Genomic DNA, 22,236 nt, shown 5'->3' with positions numbered 1-22,236 from the left:
TGTCAGAAATAACTCGAGCACAGAGAGGAAAAAATTGCTCGAGAGTTCTTTTGGGAAGGATTACGTTCAGAATAATTGCCATTTATAAATTAATTTCACATCCTTTTGGAGTTTGGCCTACTAGCATTTCAAGGCTTGACTGGAGCTGGCAGACAGGGCGAACACTGATTCCAGGGCCTGACTGCCAAGAAAAAGGAAAATATTAAGAGAAAAGAATTGGCGATGGGGAAAAATAGTCCAGGGAAATATAGGGAAATGAGATTTAGTTTAAGAAAATTATTCTTCTCTGAGCCATGGACTGATTTTACGGTTGGCATATTAATCATGATCTTACATGAGCCTGGCCTTTGTAATCGATGTCTGAAGAGAAACTGTTGGTAAACACAGCTCCTGATGCTTTAATAATTTTAAATTCTGTTATTTTTAATCTTTTTTTTTTTTTTTAAACTCATATCAAAGTCTATTGAAAGCAGTGGGGAGACTCCTCTCAGCTTCCACAACTTTAAATCAAGCTGTGTAAAAATAGATGCCACATGCCTCAAGGCTTCTGCTGCAGTCTTGTCAGCTGAGTCCAGCAGCAGAGTCGGACCGTGAGTCTTACATTTCCTACACCCAGCATTTCAGGATCATGAGTTACCAGGGCCCAGCCAAAGCCCCTGTGACGCTTCTCGGTCCTTTTGCCCAGTGCTCAGTCAGGCCCGACAGCTCTGGGCGTGCTCCCGCCATTCTCTGAGGTGCTGAGTACAAGCATCCCCTCCCCATTTCCCTGGGCTGGTTTTGGTGGCAGACATTCTCTGCTGCCCAGGAGGTATTTTGCACAGAGCTGTACAGTAAGTGAGCAGCTCATTTCCAAAAGGAAAATGCACGTGGGTGAAAATTAAAATGCCCAGGACATAAGGGAGAGGAGTGAATCCTGTGTAGAGCCCTGTTTGCAAGAGCTGGTCCTCCTTTCAGTGCAAATCCAGCCATAGCTAAACCATATAGCACTGAATCAGAGGCCAGCCTGAGTCACGGGGCAGCTGTGAGGACCTCTCCGCACATCATCTCTGCTGGGGCCTGGGCAGACCAGGTTGGTCCTTCATCTTGGCACTTTTTGGGCCTTTTGCGCTGTGCCTTTTTAGTTGCTGTTACTTGAAGAAGGCTGCCCTCCAGCCCTCAGAGGATGCTGGCAGCGGTAGGCAGCACCTCACCGCTGACCTTGGGACCTCCTCCTGCCTGGTGGCAGGGACTTGCTGGAGGAGAAGGGCCTCGGGGCTAACACACCGCTATGAGGTAAAATCACAGACCCAGAGATCGGAGATGCAGAGTGATTCAAGAAAAACTGTCGAAAGCAGATTGTTAGTCAGCTTTATGGATCTCACTGAAGGACATGTTTTTCTTACTGGAAGAGAGCCACGATGTAGAAATAGACTGAAATCAAGAAGGAGGGCTGCAGCCGTAGCTTGGGCTGTATATTTAAACATTTTTGCTGTCAGACCATCTGGGCCGGGAGCTAAATTTACCTACAAATGATTTCCAGTGTTTCTCCTTCTTGAGGGGTGAAAGGTGCACTTGACACTTTATGCCAGGAAGAAAGGCAAAATAAATGCCCCGAGTCAGGTTGTCCCAGCGCCAGACCCGCATGTGGCTTCAGATGTCTAATCTGTCTGCAGCACCTGATGCTAAGTCCAGGCTGGGTGCTCTGCACACACAGGGTCCCTCCTCAGCCAGCACTAAATCTGGGCTTGTGCTCCTGCTCCCCATGACTCTGTGCAATGATTAGCAATGCAAACGCACCCACACCTTTTCTTCCTGGTTTTATGCTGTTACTGGTTTCTTTTTTGAACCATGGCTAAAGGAAGACTGTTCCTGTGATGAAAATACTTAACGGGGGATCCAGAAAGTCTAGTTTCTGACTCAGCTCAGTCAAATTTGCTTGGTGACTCCCATGCACCCAGATCCCAGGAGAAAGCTTCAGACCTGGGTGAGGTCTGGCAGTCCCTTAGACATCGGGGAAGACTTGGTGTGGGTTCTGCTGCTGCCCCACGGGGAGCACACGGGTCTGGGACTGACAGATGCTGGGTGAGAAAGTTGTGTTTAGCAACCCTGCAGCTTTTTCAACCTCTCCACACAAAATGAGGCACCTGCATCGGCCACTGCCATGGAAAAAAGCACCTACTGCCCCAAATTTTAGGTGCCTGAGTCATTCCTTTTGGGACTGATGCTTCCTTTGACAGGAAGAGGGATGAGGATGGATGCACCTTCTGCTCCTGAGAACTTAGACCTCCCTGGCTCTTGGGGGTTGTCCCAACACCTACACTGGAGCACTGAATATTCAGCAAGTCTCATCAGGCTCTGGGTAAACTGATCTCTCATCTTCTGCCTTTGTTTTTTCTCCTTGTAAGGTAGTTTTCCCACTTAAATGGCTTTGTGCAAATGGTTCCTTCAGTTTTCTTCAGAGAGAAATGTGTGAAAGTATCTACTGGACAATCACATCCCAGAGTTGGTTTTTTTTTTTTCCTTATCTTAAACCAAGAACCTTTATTAGTCTCCAATTACTGCCTGTCAGCTTGGGAAAGACTAAAAGTAATTATATTTGGGGATTAGAGAAATTAAGTCTCAAGAGACATGGGGGCTTTCTGCTTCTTTATGCTGTTGATTGCGTCTTCCTGTGTGCCATAAAAGTAATAAAATTTAAGTATTTTATGGAAGTGATCTGTGATGGGTGATGGTATGGAACTGATCCGGTGATTCACTTTTTATCTATGATTTTAAAATCCCCACAGGGAAAATCTTAAATGCTTCCATCCATCCCACGTTATGTATTTATCATCTTGATCAGAAAGACTTTCTTGGTAATAAAGCTCCTCTAGCTAGCTAGTTGTGAGTGTGCTTCCTTCGGTGGGCTTCTTTTTTAATGGATTGCATGGAAAACTCTTCCAAGGCCAAAATACGGGAATAAAATTTATTAATCCTGTAGCTCCTGTCACTCACCATAATGCTAATAATCCATAAGCCTTACATCATGTCTAACATCCCATGTAACAAATGCATCTCTGGGAGATGAACAATAAACGCCACGTGCACTCTGCTCCCTCCTCCTCTGTCTTGATGAGGAAGCCCCAGATTTGGTGCAGCTCTTTCCAGCTAGCCCAGTTGCTTCGTCCTCCCCATGCTGGCGGGGGGCTGACACTACCCCGGTCCTTCCCGGGCTACCCCTCCTCTGAAGCCATCAGTATTTGTCACTGTATTTGCAGTCAGGGTAGCGGTAGGCAAAACGGGAATCGCAGGACCGCAGAGGTTTCAGGAGCTCTGCCAGCTTTGCAACCGCCTCGTCGACGCCCTGGTCATCGGCGAGGCCATCGGCGCAGTGCTGCAGGAAGCTGTCTATTTTCTCCTGCACAGGCTGCAGGAATTTCCCCTTCAGGAGCTTAGGCAAAAGCTCCTGGCACACCATGACGAGGCTGTGCTGCTCTCTGATGGAGTTGCAGGACACAAATGCAGACTGGCAGTCCACGGTCAAACAGCTAAATATATCTTTATACTCCGGCTGGCCATCCGTCGGCTGGCTCCCTATTAGAGACAATTAAACCAGTGGTTAGGAGCACGGCAACGAACTCTTGGATAATCACATATGTCTGTACCTCTGCATTAACAGGGCTTTGTTGCTGTCTAAAGGATGCAGCGAAACACTTTGTGCTGCAGCTGTATACGGGCTGATTTTCTCACTCCTGAAATATGTATGTTTCTCTGAATGACAGAGCTCTGCAGAACCGCCCGGCGGAGGGAGCAGAGTCTGTTGAGTCAAACGGATGCAGAAAAAACACCAACAACTGGAGCACTAACCTAAAATTTAGGGTTCCTACAAAAACTACCACAAATAGCCAAACCCATAATTTTTCCATGTTACCCAAAATCGTTAAATTGCAACAACAGCTCATCTAGCTGGAGTCAAGTCAACAGTAATAGCTGTTGGGACAAGGAAAAGAAACCCAGTGGAAAATTTTCTGACAGCTGCTTCTGAATATTTGAGATCGACTCAGCTGGGCGTGTGAGCGGAGCAGAGGCCTTTTGAAAATTTGAACATTCAGAGGGAAATTGTTAAACTACAGGAGCAAAAGTGTTTGACTAGCTCTTCTTCCAGGAGTAGACCAATGTAACCAGAGAAGAGTGAACAGTGATTTTATGTAAAAGTGACAAAAGGAGGATTTTGTTGTTGTAATAAAGGTGATTATTAGTTAATGCACCTAAAAAGAGTCTGATTTGACCTGATACTTAAAACAGAAGAAGTTATGAAATTTCTACTAGTAAATATTGATATTTGTGTGGCAAAACTTTTGGAAGAAGTGAATTAGGAAGACTTCAAAAGGGAGTGTTCAGCACTGTGCACATTGAACACTGTTGCCACCCTCAGACGGGGCCGGGCAGGACGTAAGTGTCCGTGGTCAGTCACCGAAACACTGACTGCACAAACAAAACCCGTCGCCTTTCCCACTCAGTGGCAGGTGCTGCTGTCAGCAAATCTCTCCCTGAACTTTTAATTATTTAATGTAGCAAGCAAAGTTAAAAAAAAATTAAAATCATCAGCAGAGCTGAGCGTAGCAGGTGAAAGGTTTGTTCCCCCTGCCTCGCCGAGCCCTCCTGCGACAGATGCGCAGCCACAGAGCCTGCTGAGTACCTTCCTCCTTGTCGATGATCCCCAGCATGCTGGCATCCCGGATGAACAGATGCCCGTTGCTAAACACGCCAAAGGTGCCAGCGTCCACGTGGGTGAAGTAGAAGAAATAGTTGAGGTCGTTGGTGCCCATGGAGCGGAGGACGGCGAGGAGCTGGAGGGCCAGGTCGGCAGCCACCTCGGGGGCCGCGCCGTAGAAGTCGCGCAGGGGCCGGGTGCTGGCGCTGACCACCAGCCGCCCGCAGGAGCCCAGGTACCGCGGGAAGGGCCATCCCTCCACATCGGGGAAGATCTGACAGGGAGAGAGGGAGTGGTGGGATCGTCCCTGCCCTCTGGCCGCTGCTCTCTGCCCGTGAGCCCACTTCCCTCCCAGAGGGCTTTCAAGTGCCCTGGCTGGCTTCATCCAGCAGCACTGCTGGTGAGTTTTGCTTTCCAAAGTTGCCCACCACCCTTCCTCCCCTCAGCCTGCCCCAGCAGCCAGCAAAGGCACAGCTCCAACCTGGAGTAGCTGGTTTTTCTTTTCTTTCTTTCTTTTTTAATTAACAAAGAAGAATCTGATATTTCAAGACTTATTCTGTGAGGGAGACTAACCGGAAAGTCCAAGATAATAATAGATTTCAAATTCATGAAAATTTCAGGCACAGAAGAGCTAATTTTAGGTGTCTTTATGGAGCCTTTGATGGGTGTCTCGTGCACAGCATAGCTGAAGTCACGACTTGGAGGTGAGGTGGGGCTAAAGCAATTTTCACTAATTTGTAAGAACTGCCTGGCTGTTTCGTAAGAGACTTTTCAGTCTCACAGCCAGATGTGCTAGTATTTGTTACACTGGGGACACCTGGCTGGGCTCATGCTAGCAGCACAGTTGTCCCAGATGGAAACCAAACTGCACAACTGCCAGGCTGGACCAACACAAAGATTTTTGCCACTTACTTTATAACTTCTCTGTCTTACCAGCACCCTAGGCTCTGCCAAAGGTGTGTGTGTGGGGGGGGGGGGCTATGAACTTGTACAACTTCGTATTTAAGGTTATTTCTCCCTTCTGCTGTGAAGCCATTTTGGGCACCCACATAAATTCAAGCTATTTCTCTTCAGCATATTTTTCTCACCCTTTCAAGCTGCATTCCCATCTTTACAGTGCTGAGAACCACAGCCTTGTGCCCCAATGAGCCATGGTCAGGATGTGTGAATAACACTGAGAGACTCCCAGAGCACAAGCACCATTCCCCCTCCCTGGGCCTGGGCAGAGCCCTGTGTACTGCTGAGGGCAGCAATGGATATAGATGCTGCTGCTGCCTGTCTTCTTCATGGTTTCTCAGAGGGTTGCAGGCAACAACAAGGAGGACTAAAGTTGGGGTGGTGATGGGGAAAGCCAAGTATACTCCCTTGGAGACACGTGTAAGGAAAGATGGGAGCCATGTGCCAGGCGTGTCAACAGGCTACCAGGGGAGGAGCACGAGTCCTCACAGCTCTCTGCCTTCAGACTCAGAGCTCAGCTGTATTTGGGATTCCACCAAACACCTCTGCAAATCTACCCTTTCCTACAGAGATATTTAGAGAGTGGCATGCAGATGGGAAAAACAACGCTGGCATGTGGAGCCTGTGAAACAGTGCTCAGCAAGTCCATGTTCAACCTCAGCGCTGCATCTTGGTCCTCCCATGCTAAAGCACGCTCTTTCTCTTTTATAAACAGGCTGAGAGTATAGGCGATGTATTAGCAATGCAAAGGTAACACTGTGAGGTATCAGGCATGTGTAAAAACCCCTGGCTTTCACAGCACGCAGGTGCAATAACCTGTCTGGGTTCTGATGTTTTTAGGAACTGGGCATCCGTATCTCTCCACAGCTGCAGGGGCTGATGCAAGGAGCACCACAGGAGCCTGTCTGGCTTCAGCCACCCAACCCCATAGAAGAAACTCGCTTTATGAAGGCTACGGAGCTTGCCAAAGGCCGGGGCTGGGACTCCTCTGCAGCTGGGGGCGGGTGCATGTCTCATGTGAGGGTTCGCTTGGAAGGGGCTGCAGGGTGGTGTTTCAAGCGGGGGTGAGGTGGTACGTACCTGTAACAAGATGGGGTGTGAATTCACTGACAGCGTGTACAGGAGGCGCAGTTTGTCCCGGTCGGTGAGGTGGTCCATGTAGATGCTGCCAGCGTCTGGCACCTCAGCGTAGCGCCGCACTATCCTGTCCAGGAGACGCTGGGATGGGCAGCGCAGCATTGGGCTGGACAGGCCCTGGTGAGAGGGGTTAAAAAAAACCAACAGAGATGTTTATTTGTTTATTTTCTAGCCTGAGAATTCACAATGTGCTTGGCCCATGCCAAGGGTGTGGGCACCTCTGTGCCCTGCCCACTGCACCTCTGGCCACTGCGACACAGCTGCCGATGGATACGGACACGGGGGAGGGGGGAGGTGTCTCCACAGCAAACTTTTCTTAAGAAAGAGAAAACCTGAGGCATCCAAAAACCACAGAATCACAGAACTGTAGGGGTTGGAAGGAACCTCAAGAGATCATCGAGTCCAACCCCCTGCCAAAGCAGGTTCCCTTAGGACAGGTCACACAGGTAGCTGTCTAGACGGGTCTTGAATATCTCCACAGAAGGAGACTCCACACTCCCTGGGCAGCCTGTCCCAGGGCTCTGTCACCCTCACTGGGAAAAAGTTCTTCCGCATGTTGGTGCGGAACTTCCTCTGCTCCAACTTGAAGCCATTGCCCCTTGTCCTGTCCTCACAGACCATAGAAAAGGGGCTGGCCATTTCCCTCTGTCTCCCACACTTGAGAAATTTATAAACATTGATCAGATCCCCTCTCAATCGTCTTTTCTCAAGGCTGAACAGCCCCAGTTCACTCAGCCTTTCCTCACAGGGGAGATGCTTCAGGCCTTTAATCATCTTCGTAGCCCTAAATGTCTGTTCACAGCTCACGTTTCCAAAATGGCACCCAGTCTTCACAGCACAGCCGCAGAGGCTGCAAGCCTCACTTCTCCCCAACTGCTCAGCACCACATTTCTCCCTGCTGGTGCACCTCCTCCTTCTGTCTGGGGTTTCTGGCCCTGGCAGCCTGGCCCGCTGGTGGAGGCCTCCCTGTCATTAAGCCTGTGAGTCACTTCCCTCATTAAACAATGTCTTCGGCTTGCGTCGCTATTTGCTTAGCCTGAGAACAGCCTTCTTGGAAATACTATTTGCTAAGGTCAGTAAACATGCTATAAAAGTGTAAACAAACACTGTATGTAGGTACAAGCACAGGGTATTTTCTCTCTCTAATAAACTTGTGCATTAACTATTAAAGCCAAATGTGAACAGCCTGTGCATGTTTTCTGTAAATACCAGCGGCAAATTAAGAGCTGTTGGGCTAATGGAGTCAACCATCACCGTATTTCACCTCTCAGGTTTGGAGGTTTGGTGGTTTGCAAAGTTGCAACAAACAACAATAACGGGATAAATGGCATAGAAATTTATACCTTTACAGTCAAAAAAAGGTTTTTGCTTTGAAGTCAGTCTTCCCTAATAGCCAAGGAGAGCGGAGGTACGGGGAGGTGCCCATCGTGGTATGGAGATAATGCACTGTCACGCCGCTGCTGCTGAAGGGAATCATTCTTCCAAATGATCCAAGTAGTAAAATTTACTCTTTTGGGCTTTCTTTCTAATTTGCTGCCTGGAAGACATGCTTCAGAAGAAAGGGCACTGGAGCTCACGTCGCTCCCTGCCATTTTTCATGCTGAGAGCAAAGATTTGACTCAGGATCTCCTCAAGTCATTTGGTAGCTCTGAGGTAGGTCTCTCTCAGCCCTTCCTGCGCGAGCTGTTCATTTGGCATAAAACACTTAATTACCCAGCCACGACAAAGAAAGGAAGAAATGAGGAAAGGAGGAGTGTGCTGCTCTGCCAGTTTGAGGTGGACTTGGGGGACCTGACCTCCCACATCCCCTCCTCTGCTTCCCTGCTGACCTCAGTGAGGTCCCATCTACTCTGTCCTTGGCCATTTGACAGCTGGTCAAAACTCCCTGAAAAACTCAACCCCAACAGGACTGCTGTTCCACAACAACTGAAGAACTATTATTTTCCCTGTGAGCACAGAACACTGGTCAAGAAGAATTCTCCCCAGTTGTAGTTACAAGCCTTCAAACGCTCCTCTCTTCTGGTGTAGCTTTGTCAATGAATGTTTCTTTCAACTAATTATCTAAAACCATAAAAGGAGGAAAGGGGAAGGGGTGGTTATGGATTTCTCTCTCACAGCACATGCAGGTATGTTGTAGCTTGTTGTTGCTTTCCCTTTGTTCCCTTTGGAGGAGAAGTGAGAAAAGCTGAGCGGAACAGAGCTGTGTCAAAGTAGAGATAAACGGTGGAGAAAGTCTCTTACAGCTTGGCATGTATGTAAATAGAAAGCCTTGCTGCCTCCAGGAGTTGGCAACGCAGAAGCTGAGACCCGAAAGAGTATGCAGCAGGAACAGAAGTCAAGATGGCAGAGAATGGATGAAAGTTGTAATTAGGAATTTTTCCAAGGTCAGAGCTCCTCCTGCTAACACAGACAAGGACATGTGCTGCACGTGGTGGTCACGGCTGCTCGCTTCCCAAGGATCTGTTCCAGGCATACCAGTGGCAGTGCAAGAGCAAAGGAGCAGGGCTGGGAGCTGCCACACTTGTATCAACCATCAGTGCAGCTTCCTATGATTTAATGAAGCCCTGACCTGTCTGAGCTGGACAGCAGGGCCAGAGCTCTTCAAACGCACAAAGGATGGGAGAAGCATCCCTCTGGGAGAAAAGGAGCTGGGGTGGCAGAACTGACTGACAAAAAAATGTCTGAGGAAGAAAAATCTGAAGAACACATACTTGAAACACTGGGGATACTGATTTATCCCAGAGTATCTGAAGTCCTTTGCAGTGTGATTTGACAGGCAGTCTGATGTCTTCTTTGTGACTGGTACAGACAGAGTCTTATTTACTTTGATGAATTTCCCACATTTTTAAACCTGATAACACGTAGTTCCAGTACTGGCTACCTACACCCAACTGTGATTTCTTTCTCCCCTTCTGCCCTGTATGTGATGTGTTTTAAATACCCATGTGTGCATATGTACGTGTATCTAATGCGGACGCACCCAGGCTTCACTCTGACATGAAGATGACCTCTGAAAGACAACTTTTCCTCACTCTGCTTTCTCTTCAGCCAGCCTGAGGATGGACAGCACGACTCTGGGACACTGCTGCCTCCTGCCCCGCTCCAGCTTCACCAAACAATCAACTCTGTGGTGGGATCCAGGAGGAAACATTTGGATATAGGTGTCAAAGTACCCGCAGCTCCTGGCTGGTTGAATCCAAGTGTTACGTTTACCCCCAAGAGGGAAACTAAGGACACCAGCAGGTTTACCGAGGCCCGGCTCGGATGGAAAGGTGCAGGGTCAAGGAGGTGGCAGGTCTGGGAGGGGGTTCTGGGAGCCCTGTAACTCCATCCTTCCCCAGGACGGACCTGCTGCCAGATCAGCAAGCTGCTGCCTGCGCTCTGTGAGCAAAGCTGTGCGTACTGGCCACATAACCATGGTGCTGGTCAGTAGTTTCAAACAGCAGGTTCTAGAGAGAGGGGCTGAAAATGGCTCTCTCTTCACCTCGGCACTGCTTTTGTCCTTCTGCCTTCAGCATTTCCCAGGCTGTGCTTTGCAGGCAGGGCTGTAAATTTGCCCTGTGGGCGATCTGTGCTGAAACTAACCCACTTTTGCTGTTGTTCTTCCCCTTGGACAGAAACAGCACACAGCATGGTTTGAGGTGATGAGCTCCTGGGCAAAGCAGCGGGAGGCTGGGGCGACTGCGCAGGCTGAGCCCCAGCTAACTCCCGCTCCTCTCCAAAACGGGCTGGATTTTAACAGTGAAGACTTTGCTGAGTCCAATAAAGATTTTCATTATGGAGGGTGAAATAATCACTGTGGCAGGCAGCTCAGCTGATAGTTGGGTCAGGCAGGGCAGGCAGCGTAGAGTGAAAAAACATTACTTCACGGTCTGTCATTTTGATTCAAGCACGTTATGGTTTGTCATAATTCTCTGCTCTGTAAGACAAAATTACCTGAGTCCATTAGCTTCCCCCCCCCCCCCCCCCCGGCACTGCCTATATAGGAAAAAACTGGGGAGGGAAGTACAGACACTTCTGGGAGACTGTGGGCTTGTGAAACAGGGAGGGCATCATGTTGAGCATCAACAGTGGTGTGCTGTTAACACCTCTGAAAAGGTGAAGAGAAATAAAGGCCGGAAGAGCTGTGCTGTGGGCATTTGCAGTGATGTATGGTACCCCCAAGAGACCCCCCCATCTGATGGCTCATGCTGGGTTACCAACATGCACAGCAAGCACTGCAGAGGGGCAGCAGTGCTGGGCTGGGGTGTGGGAAGAGGCACTTCTGCATCTTTTGGCTCTGAGGAGGGCACATGGGGCAGGCAGAGAAGGAGGGGATCCCTCGCTCTGTGGGGCTGGGTGGCCAGGGCAGTCACTCTGTATGACCAGTGGAGGCACACACAAAGGAGCTGGGGGCTGGCAGGGGTCTCACAAGCACACTCACACACATTGTATGGCTGAAATGCTGCTGGCACAGGCTGTTTTTCAATTCAGAACCCTGTGAGACCAGCAGCCATTTTGCAGAGCATGTGCCCCATCTTAAATAGTGATTGCAGACAGAATTTGGAGGTGGGGCGGGTAGGACCCAGGGCCTCTGAATCACTCTGATCCTCTGTGTATGCAAGCCTATATGCTGTTAGAAGGGATTTATATCCTGGTTTAAAGTTTCCCTGCTTGATTTACAGAACCGAAGAACCATGAAAACACAAGCAGTGCAATCCCGAGGCTGGTGTCCAAAGGTCTGGGACTCCCTGCAGCCTCCTGTGCCCTCTAAAAAACTGCAGGGCTTGCTGAAATGTCGCAGGGAGTTTGTCCCTGGGCACGTCCCTCCAGGCTGGCCCCTGGAACTCACTGCAGAGGCTCCCTGGAGCCGGGATCAGCTCAGTTTCCCACTGCTGCATGGGGAAATTCAAGCACCTGGGAGAAACTGGATAGGTGCAAAGCTCGGGTACCCCAGCCAGAGTCTCCACATGGGGCTGTGTGTGTGCCTATCTGTGTGCGTGTGCATTTGCATGTGCGTGTGCATGCACACGTGTGTGTGTGTGTGTGTATGTGTGTGTGTGCAATCCAGCCAGCTCAGCCAGGGGTTCGGTTTCAGAGGAAGCCGTAGAGCAGCACATCAAGAGCCTTTTAAAGAGAAGGATTTGGGCTCAGCTAATGATTTAACTTTATGGCAGATCTGAGATACCAGAGAGCTATATTCCCCTGGTTACTTTTTCACCCAGCTCAGTAAATGGAAGTTTTAAGCTCTTGACTCCTCCCCTTTCACATAATACTGCTGTGAAGGGGAAGCACAGTTTTGCATGAACCCCTTGGACACTGCTATGAGGCTGGAGAGCACCTGGCACCCCAGTTTACCTCTCACAGCCCAGGGGAACCCCTGCAGTAACCTGTACTTGTCTTGGAGGAAAAGTGGTGGCTGGCAGGTTCCTGTGAAGCTCCTGCCTGCTGTCCTGGAAGGAGGTGTCCCTGGCCCATGGCGCACAAGCTCAGATGAGGAATGGTCCAAACAGGAGTGATACAAATATGCCTCCTCTCCCTAGCCCCTCTCCTGAGGTTGCTAGACACGAACAGCGTAGCTTTGCTCCAAATTTTTTTTTCCCTATCCCTGCATGTGTCATCTTGCACCTCACCCCCAGGGAGGGTGCTGGCTTCAGCACAACCTACTGCGTGCGACTCAGTGATGTGAGTGAGTCTTTCTCAGTGTAGCCCAGGCACTAGTCCTGGAAGTGCTGCTACTGCAGCGTGGGGCCTCCTGCTCTTCCTCCTTTGGCATGTAGCTCCATGGGGTAATAGAACCAGAAAAACTAAAGCAGCATATCTTTAGCACTCAGCAGAGCTGAGCGGATGTGGCAGCATGCAGGCAGGAGGAAGCAGTTGCCTTTATAGAAAAAAAAAAAATGTTCCTAAGTTCCTTTTTCACAGCCACTTCTCTCTTGGAAAGAGGGAGAAGTGCTGGAATAATTCTTCTTTGCCTCTCAGGGTCTTGTTTAGAGCGTATTTGGCCTCCACCCTGGGCCCTAGCCCTTGACAGTGGGTATCACAACTTTGCTGTTGTTTGGATGGGGTGGGTGGGGTTGCATGTGCATTTGAGGAGGGGACTTTTGCTCTCAGTTTCAAGCCAGCAGCTGTAAAACACACTGGTGTGCTCAGGCTGTCCCTGTCTGCCCATGGTGCCCCTCAGCACGGGCAGTGCTCAGATGCCAGCTCTTCTCTGGAGCCTGTCTCTTCTGCCCCTCTGCCCCTGCCTGCATGTCGGTTTCCCTGTGCCATGGACACCAGCCTGCCTGGTGGCAGCGACCCGCTCCCCAACAGGCCTGTCCTGGCTTCACCTGTGACACCACAGGACTGGGACAGAAAGGGCAGTGTGATGCTTAGTGCCTGAGATCAGTCGCTACAGACAGCAGGCAGGTGAGGAATTGAGGCTGTGGTTCTGCTTGCCTGTGCTACTCACCCTGCCAGCCACAAGCAGGGGAGTCCAAGCTGCCTCCATCCTCAGCCTGAAGTAAAATCACTTCCAAGGCACAGGCTGGGCTTTTGGGTACCACTTTGTGGGGGAAGAAAAAACCCAAAAAAGACACTGAGATGTGATGGTGGAAAATGGGAAGAAACCTTGCAGAAACACCTGCACCCAAGCTGTTGCCGTGTTTGTGTGCATTGCCCCTGCACCAGAAGCCAGCAGGCACTGTGCCTTTCTATAGATCTTCAGCCTTGGCCTGCACAGGGAGACAGTAGCCAGTGCCCACCTTCCTGGGGCCAAGCCCCAGCCCCAGCATGGCTGTACCGTGGCATTACCTATGGCTGGAGGAGGGTTGGCCCCAGGCCTCAGGTGGCCTTCTTCCCCTCAGGGCTTCATTTTACCTCTCCTTCCTAGTGGATGGGCTCAGGTGGGGCTGTCCTCTCTCCACCAGCTGGGGCAGGAGGGAGAGGGCTGGCCATTGCCCAAAATCACCCTCTATCTGGAAAGTCGCAGCCACGTCTCCTTCAAACCCATCCCCCCCCCACCCCCAAAACCACCTGTCACCCCTCTGGCACTCCCTCTGCTCACGCCGCCCCCTTTCCCTCCCCACTGGTGTGGGGCACAGGGAGAGCTGTGGCACAGACCTGGACCAGGTCGGGGGTGAGGCGCTTGGCCCGCAGCCACTTCTGGAAGCGGGGCGTGCGGCGCAGGGCCTGCTCCAGGCTGCAGGTCTTCGTCTTCAGCAGGGAGGTGCAGATGCGCTTGTCAGCCCGGTCGTGCTGGTACTTGGTGGTCAGCCGGGTGATGTCAACCATCCGCCAGCTCTTGGCATCATCCGTGTAGTTGCCCGAGTAGCTGAGCAGGTAGCTGGGGGGCAGCTTTAAATGAGAAGAAAGCCAGGTGTCAAACCTGCCAAACCAAAACAAGAGCCCCACGGGAGAGCGGGTTAACAAGCCACACGGACACCCACACAGCACCAGCGCCATCATGGCTGCTGAGCCGTGTGCTGGCCTGAGGGGCTTTCTGCCATCACATAGCAAAGGCCAAGCAGCCATGGGTGGCAGCCCTGAGCGCTGGGGTGAAGCAAGCCAGCCAAAGCTATTGAACAAGGATGGGAAAACACACTTTGGAAAAATGTCTGTCTCCACTTCCCACTTTACCCATCCCTTGTAATGAACAGTGCCATGGAGCAGGGTGACAAGTCCCAGACAGGGTCTTGTGGGCCATGTAGAGAGAGAAAGGGAGAGCCCTGTAGGGTCTAGGTTCGTGGGATCATCTGGAGTTTTACAGTTTCCTTAATCCTGGAGGAAGGATCCCAAAAACAGAGTACTCAATACTTTATGGGACCCTACAGCACAAACACTCCTGACAAGATATTTGGAAATACCAAAATGACCTTGTGTTTTGAGGTGGTGGCCTTACTTGGTACTGGGGTCGATGGGTGCCCCCCAGTGTCACCAGCTGCATTTTAGCAGCCAGGATGAGTGACCTCCCCGGGCAATGGCAAAGTTTGGGGTGCAGCGGAGGGATGGGGCACACGTGCCCTGGGCGTGTGGCACCACTGTAGCCATGGAGATCTTGCACTAATTTCTCCCCCTACACAGGCACAGGAGGGGAGCATATGGGCTGGGTAATTAGGCTGTGATGATTTTTTTTTTGTTTCAGCAGCCCCCTCAGCCCTGCCCACACACACGTCGCACACGCAGGAGCTGAGGAGTGTGGTGCCTGTTTTGTAAGTGTGTCTGTGGCCTGCTCTTAGAAAGTGGCTGAACTTTGACCTTTGGTTTGCCCAACGTCATGCATTCCCTGCCTCCAAAACCCCCCTGCTCTAACTAACCTCCTTGCCTGAGTGCGTAAGAAAGCATGTCCTAATTTGATCTCACCATAAATTAAAGCCGGTAGCTCAGAAGTGAAATAGGAGAGGCAAGAGGTTCCCTGCAGGATCAGCTAGCTGGCATTAGATGAAAGGACATTAAAAAAGAAAGTTGAAGCTGATCTTTTTTCTCTTGACTTCCAGTTGGGAAATCGGCACAAAGAAATTTGGGGGTTGGATTAATTTCCTCTGATTTCAGGCAAATAACTGAGTCAGCGATGCTTGCCAACCTCCACTATCAGAGGCTGACCATCTTCTTCTCCACAATCCCTCTTGAAGGCAGCAGTACCTCACTTTCCTTCACCACCACAGGACCTGTGCAGCTCAGCTCCAGGGTAAACATGGGTGCCCAAGGAAGCGAAAGCCCCTGTCCCCACAATGCTGATTCTTTCCTTGCTTTGGCTTTTGTCTCTAGCCACATGCCTCTTTCGAAGGATTTGCAGGCTGGCCAAAAGCAGAGGAACCGGGACCCTTACGCGAGCAGGTTCAGGCATTTCAGTCATTTGGGCGCTTGCCCAATATGAATTTGAAGTTTCCCTATGATTAGGGCATCTGACATGAAAATAATTGCCTTGTTTGTTTTTGGGTTTGGTGGGGGTTTTTTGGTTTGGTTTTGAGCTAGAACTAAAGAGCAGAGAGGAGTTGTTTACTGTGATTTGTTGTACATCACGACCCCTCCCAGTACCTAATCTTCAAAGCAGGCCCAGTGTGCCAGGCACGTACCAGGAAGAGGAGATGGCTATGGGCTGGGTTTATCTTTCTTTTGCTTTTTTTTAGGTTAAGCACAGAAGTGCCTTGTGTGTTCAAGGGAGCTCCTGTCAGGCAGATACCAGGAACGCGCCACCTCCCGCATGCAAACAGCGCATGGATGTATGAAATCTGTGGCTGAGCATTAATTTGAACATGGATGGAGGGACTTCCTCTGCCAAGCTGCTGGGGGCAGAGCCACGCAGGCCTGGGAATCCAACTTGGACCACAGCAATTCTGTATTTGGCATAATTTCTGGGCACCACAGCACTGGTCTGGAACACTTGCTAGATACCTTCAAGATTCATCATCAAGCTGTGCTGTAACAATAGTTCACTCTCATATGAAGCCTTTTAGCTAAGGGTCTGAATGTGCTTTAATTAAGACTTTCACTAAGATGTGTGTGAATAACTTAGTCATGGATTACAGATTTTAGATCAACCCAGAACTATACACTGAAGAAAATTAAACTGTTTTTCCTTTTTCCTGGATGAAATGAGGTATTTTGTTTCAGCCAAAATATTTTCACTTGCATTTGCAGTTTTAGATTTTTTCAGAAGGTGAAAATTAAGTAAGTCTTAAAAACAAAAATAACAAAATTATATATAAAACCCCATCAAATTGAAGCATTCCAGCTTTTTCAGGGTTATTTCCCATTACTTTTGGCCAAAGCTCATCACTAGTATTTGTACAACTCTGCAAATAGTTTTGGTCAGCTCAGTTTAGCAGTGTTTTGAAAATCTACTATTGTACAAAAATTTCTGCTGCCCTCTGCGCTCAGGGCAGTTGGTAGGCAGGTTTTGGTATTATCACTTACAGATGGATAAAGTTGGGCAAAGATAAGGGAAGTAAAGAACTTCAGAGCACTAGATGAGTCACCAGTCATTCTGGGAACAAAACCCACATCTTCTTATTCGTTATTCGAGTGTGAATGCATGTCACAGCTCCCGGAAATGATGAAGAATTAATGAAGCATGTTCTAATGAGGATTAACACAGAGAAGCACCAAGTGCCATCCACCTTTGTGAACATGTGAAAATGTACAGAGGGGTGGATTTTAGAGCATAAGTGCCACTGAAATTTCCCCTTTTTAACCTTCCACTTGCCAAAAAAATTCTGGCTGATCAAGGAATCAAGTGGGAGAACAAGTTTAACCCCTGAAAAAAAAAATAATAAAGCCTAAAGCTGACTGACTGCTTGGGAGAGCATTTTTAAGAGTTACCCTTTCCAAAGTGCTGAGAGCAGAACTGCACCTCACCACTTGTTTGTGTGCTGCACTACCTGTGGGAAGCCGACTGCGGGCTCGCAGGAGAGGAAAAAAAAGGCTCTCTGTTTAAGAAGCCCCTCTGCCTTCAGTGGGGCAGAAGCATTGTGCTCCCACGTGCTTGCAGCTCTGCACGCCTGGACCCCTCTTGGACCCTCTGCGCACCTGCACCCCTTTCCTGCTGGTCCCCAGAGGAAAGCCAGCATGGCGGGGCCTCCTGCTTTTGCTCACGTAGTGCCTCTTTCCCCTGCCATGCTGCAGCATGGGGCTGGCCACCGGCCAGCCAGAGGCAGTTGCTCTCTGCAGAAGGCTGTGGTTATTTTCAGCAGGGCCGAAGGAAGCTGTGTGGCCCCAACGCCCCCAGCAGCAAAGTGGGAGTAACGGAAAGGGTGCACCTGCAGCAAGCTGCTGGCACGGAAGCTGCTTTGTAGCCAGCACCAGCAGGTCCCCAAACACCCTGCACAGGTGAGTGGCAAAGGGGCACAGCAGGTTGGTGCTCGGGGGCAGAAGCCAGCTCCCGTGCTGCCCTGCCACAGAGAACAAAATGTACAGCAGCCTGTACCCTGAATGCAGCCCCTGCAGCCCCACAACAGCCGGTCTCAGCCAGCTGAACATGCTGATTGCAAATCTGTCCTGCTTTTTGGGACAGGAGCCCAGGATGGACTGGGAGAAACCCAGCACTGCTGGCGTGGCGCTTCTTAGTGCCCCTGTGCTGTACTTACTGCACAGCCTGGTGTTGCCCTCCCCCAACCTGCCACAGGCAGAAAGCCCAGAGGTCGAAGTGCCGATGAAGGGCTGGGACTCCCTGTGTGCCACGGTGGTGCGGGATGCTCTGGCGTAGTACAGCCATGAGCTGCCTTTTTCCAACGGCAGCAAGTAAACGATGGATGTTTGGTATTACAAGTCCATCCCAGGCAAACCATTATGGTTTTACTATGCTACATTTTATAGGATAGTTTAAGATAAAAATGGTGATTTGTCCAATATTGTACTACTTACATTACAGCATTAAAAATACAATTTTACTATAATAATTTCTTCTCCCCCAGGCTTTTATATCTATAAAAGAAAGTGCATATGGCTCTATAAATCATATCAGACCCAATAAACCCTTCCTCTGCCAAGCACTGCCTTTAACTTTTTCCTCAAATGCACTGGCAACATTTTCCCTGCTGTTGTCAGATACGTTCTGATTTTAAGCCTAAAACTGATTGGATCGGTCCGACGACCGCTTGAGTAGCATATGTCTCATTGACTTCGAGGCAGAAGCAGTTTCACGTTCTCAGAGAAAGTTCCCAAAAGCGTACCAGTAATTTAGCCCCATCTATTTTTGAGCACATAGGTAACCTGATGTGCAGAAGTCCCTGCGGCTCAGGCAGGTCTAGACCACTTTTGATCTTAGGTAATACACACGTGAAATTCCGCCCATTTGCATTGGTGCACCTGGTACCAAATAGCTGAGCATATTTATGTTTGCAGTTAATGCAGTCCTTTGGGAGCACACAAAGCTAACCCCCCTTTGCCTTCACTCAGTTGCTTATAATAAAATACTTACAGTGCATCTAAACAAACTCATTTCTTCTTTCCTTCTTCCCTTCCCCCACCACTGCCTCGAATTGTTTCTTTCAGAGCCACTCTCTGTGCTGAAAGTTGTGCCTTTTACTCTTGCTTTCAAATTATAATTCAGGGCTGAACTCTGATCATCTTTGTGTGGCTTTAAGAGAAAAGAGACAAAGCAGCAGCTTATAGACATTAATTACATAAATTACTAGGTGCTGCAATGGCAACCGGGTGTTAAGTTACTCTTTGCATTGTCTCTCATTATAGTATTTGGAAATACTAACAGGCAACTTTCAAGTTACTATGCAGAATGCTTTAAAAATTACTGTGCTGAGTTTCTGACCTTATTTCTTCTTTAAAGAATTTCTTGCAAATGGATGTCCCAATGCAGGCGTTGCATTTATCAAGTCCCAGGAAAGTCCGGCCAAAACTGTAGCTGGGTTTGACGTGGGGCGCCGTCGGAGAAGCTGTCGCTGCTGTGGCAGGGTTACAGCTCAAAGCCAAAACCAAAAGCAGCATCAAAGGATCTGCAACTGTGGAGCGAAGGCAACATATCCAGCGCCCCATCTACAGTAGGGAAGAGCTCTGACTCTTGCCAGTTACCCCTCTCCCTTCTCAGTCTCTTTTTGATGACCTCAGCCTGCAGTGGTGAGCCCTGAAGCGTGACAAGACACACTGGGTGCAGGAGACCTTGCTGCAGTCCCCATCCTGCCAGCTGGTCACTGGCTCTATCAGCCTGAAATTTGGGTGGGAAAGATACGATGTAGGGTGGGGAGAAGGAAATACATGGAGGATGCAGATAACTTGTGTTGCCATGGTTACCTTTCCTTTACTTGGTGCAGCTGCTTCGGCCCCTGCTGACCCTCCCATCAACCGACTTGGAAAACAACATGAAGAGGTGCTCATCTGCACTTTGTGCAGACAAATGAAGGATATCCTGTCGCTGGAGCAAAGGGCATGTGCGGGACACTCGGTAAAAACAGATTTGGAAGGAATAATGGTGTGGCAGAAGCACGCATTTTACCAAAAGCGAGACCCTTCGCGTTACTTTATTCCTGGATTTGCAATGGCCCATTGCTTGACTTCTTGGATGCTGCCTTGGCCCAGTTTCCCCTTCTCACAGAAGCACTGAGAAGACTGTCAGGTGGAATTGTCGCTGGTTTGTTTCTTGAGAACAGCGTTGTTTAAAAGCAATTGCACTGCAGCGTTTCACGCTGTGGCAAGCAGGATGGCGTGAAGCTTTCCAAAACACCCAGCTGACATAACAGCTCAGCCTCTAAGCTGCTCTTACAAAAATGGGGCTTTTCAGCAAGACTTGCATGCTTTTGAATACCTTCTCCTGACGGTGCTGGCACTGGAAGGAACCTAGAGAAAGGGACGGGGACTCACGTGGGAGCTTGCCAGGAGTTTCAAATGCATTTAGAAGCTACTGTGATCACACCCAAAAAGCTGCTCACATTAGGCCAAAGAATTGAAAGTTACGGAAATTGCTGGCTACCCATCCTGGCCCGGATGCTGGGTGCAGGACTACGCCCCTCCTGGGCCTGGAGCAGCTGGGGTGCAGCCATGGGCTCTGGCAGGCTGCTGTAGGCAGCTCCAGGCCAGGAAAGCAGAGCTTGAAGGGGACTCCCGTGTTGTACCCTGGCCCTGGACAGTACAGCACGTAGCATTGCTGCTGCAGTGGCACAAGGTTTTGCTCCCCTCCTGTCCACAGCTGTTGTGTTTTGATTGACATGGGAGGCTCTCCTGGGCCTTTTCTTATCGCGGGAGCAGTGAGGAGCAAACTGAGGCTTTGGAGACTTCTTGTCACCCCAGGTAGACCACTCATACCACGTAGGCATGCCATTTCCTACCACTTTTTTAAAGGAGAAAAAGGAGCACTGTAGCCATCCTTTATTATCCCTTCCAGTGTTTAACCACAGCCTGATGGGACTAAGGGATGCGTGAGCTGCAGGGATGCACACTGGGATCTGCGATCCCCCCTCACTTACCAAAAGAGCTGCCAGAGGAGGGCCATCCTAACAGCACAAGGCAGCGCTTTCAAGCACAGACACTCATTAGTTGTGGCACTTGGGAGATCTGAGCTCTCTCACTGACTCTGTACCCTTCTGGGAGGTTGCTTCATCTCCCGATGCATCCCTATGCGCAAAACTGAGATAGTGACATTTAGGGTTGGTCTTCAGGGCACAGCGCGGGCAGATGAGGATAACAAGCCCTGCTGAGAGGGAAGGGGGATGTAGCAAGCTCTGCCAGTGCTGCAAACCGAAGGGGCTGTGGTGGTGCTCCAGTGAGGGCATTTAGCACACAGCACTGCGTTGTGCAATGCTCATCTTTGGGCTTACACTCCAGTATAAAGCTCTTTGAAATACTCGGGTGGAAAGAACCATACCAGAGCTAAACACCGGTATTAACTGCTTCCCACATCCAAAAGTTTATCCCTGGCATTTCCTATTGCTGGGACATTTCTCCTTTTCCCTCCGCAGAAACGAGCCCTTCCCACTGTTTCCTGCCAGTAATTCCACATTACCGGCCCTCTTCACATTGCTCCCTGCCCAGCTATTCACTGCATAGTACCAAAACTAAATGCCAGCAATCTCTCTTTATCTTCTCTATGCAATATATAAAATACATATCCTTCATTTTCTTTAGTATTTTAATTTCCTGCTTTCAGTCTTCCCTTTCAAAAGCAGCGACCAGGGCTCCCAGCTGCCTCAACCTGCCCTGGCCCATGGCGACCCATGGGAAGGGGAGGGCTTCAGCCCCTCTGGGGCAGGTAACTGGGCCTTTCCCACAGCAAACCGTCTGGCACAAAGAACCACTACGTGGATAGTGGAGTTTCTGTTCTATTCATGATGCCTCGATGGCCATGTTGATCGTTCACTTTTGTGTAGTTTAGGCACGGGTAAAGTAGTGTTTATCTTTCCCTGGGAACAGCATGTGCAATTTTGTTTTCTTACAGGGTATCACATGTGAAGCAACTTTTTTTCAAAGAGTGAGAGCTGGTGCCTCATACCCACCTTGAGCTTGTTGCTGGCATTTGCACTTACCCCCAGGTCCTGAGCACCCTCCTTCCCTCGAGCTTGTTTGCTCAGGCTGGGCTGTCCCTGATCATGGATGATGTGTGTAGCAAACACTCAGCTATGCTCATGGCACTGAAACAAAGCTTAAAAGTGAGTATGCATACCTCTGCCTAAAATGGTAGCCTGGAAGCCCCAGCTGCTGTATGTTGTGAGCAGGGCTGCACTTCTGAAAGCAGCCTCTTTCTTAATGAGGTGGTTCAGCGGGTGATGTCAAATCCATATTTGTTTGCCTTTCCTTCTGGTAAGATGGTAGGCATTGTGGTCAAGTGGGTAACAGCCAGGTCCACAGTAGCCTTGTAGTCAGATTTTCAGGGAGCCGACCACAGTGGGGTCTGCTGGAGCTCAGGACAGCTGATGGGTGAGCTCTAAAGACCTGACGGGACCTTCACAAACCTTGTTGCGAGTTGCACTGTTAACCACATGAGAACATGGGGCCGGGGGCCCTAATGGAAACACATAGCAAGTTTTAGAGAAGCTGTGATGTCTAAACATTTCTAATACAAAACA

At 49.7% G+C, this 22,236-nt stretch overlaps 1 protein-coding gene across 1 annotated transcript; it reads right to left on the bottom strand.

The window, feature by feature from the left end:
* Window positions 1–2,938: 2,938 nt before the first annotated feature.
* On the bottom strand, window positions 2,939–19,242 carry DIPK2B (divergent protein kinase domain 2B). Its single transcript, XM_084268870.1, has 5 exons — window positions 18,993–19,242; window positions 13,850–14,114; window positions 6,710–6,883; window positions 4,658–4,946; window positions 2,939–3,552 (listed from the first exon to the last, which is right to left on the bottom strand). Exons 1-5 carry the CDS (start codon window positions 19,214–19,216, stop codon window positions 3,212–3,214), a joined length of 1,293 nt encoding a protein of 430 aa, XP_084124996.1. The 5' UTR covers window positions 19,217–19,242; the 3' UTR covers window positions 2,939–3,211.
* Between the last annotated feature and the right edge of the window lie 2,994 nt (window positions 19,243–22,236).

Source organism: Gallinula chloropus (assembly GCF_964237585.1).
Source record: "Gallinula chloropus genome assembly, chromosome: 1".
NCBI classification, from domain to species: Eukaryota; Metazoa; Chordata; class Aves; order Gruiformes; family Rallidae; genus Gallinula; species Gallinula chloropus.
Note: the sequence above shows the minus strand (reverse complement) of the source record. Positions and strands in the feature narration are given on the sequence as shown.

Coding starts and splice junctions, on each gene's coding strand:
- DIPK2B (XM_084268870.1), bottom strand. CDS start 19,216: ATGGGGCGCTGGATATGTTGCCTTCGCTCCACAGTTGCAGATCCTTTG. Junction 14,115..18,992: donor TTCTTTAAAGAAGAAATAAG/GTCAGAAACTCA, acceptor TTGGTTTGGCAG/GTTTGACACCTGGCTTTCTT. Junction 4,947..6,709: donor CACACCCCATCTTGTTACAG/GTACGTACCACC, acceptor TCTCCCTGTCAG/ATCTTCCCCGATGTGGAGGG.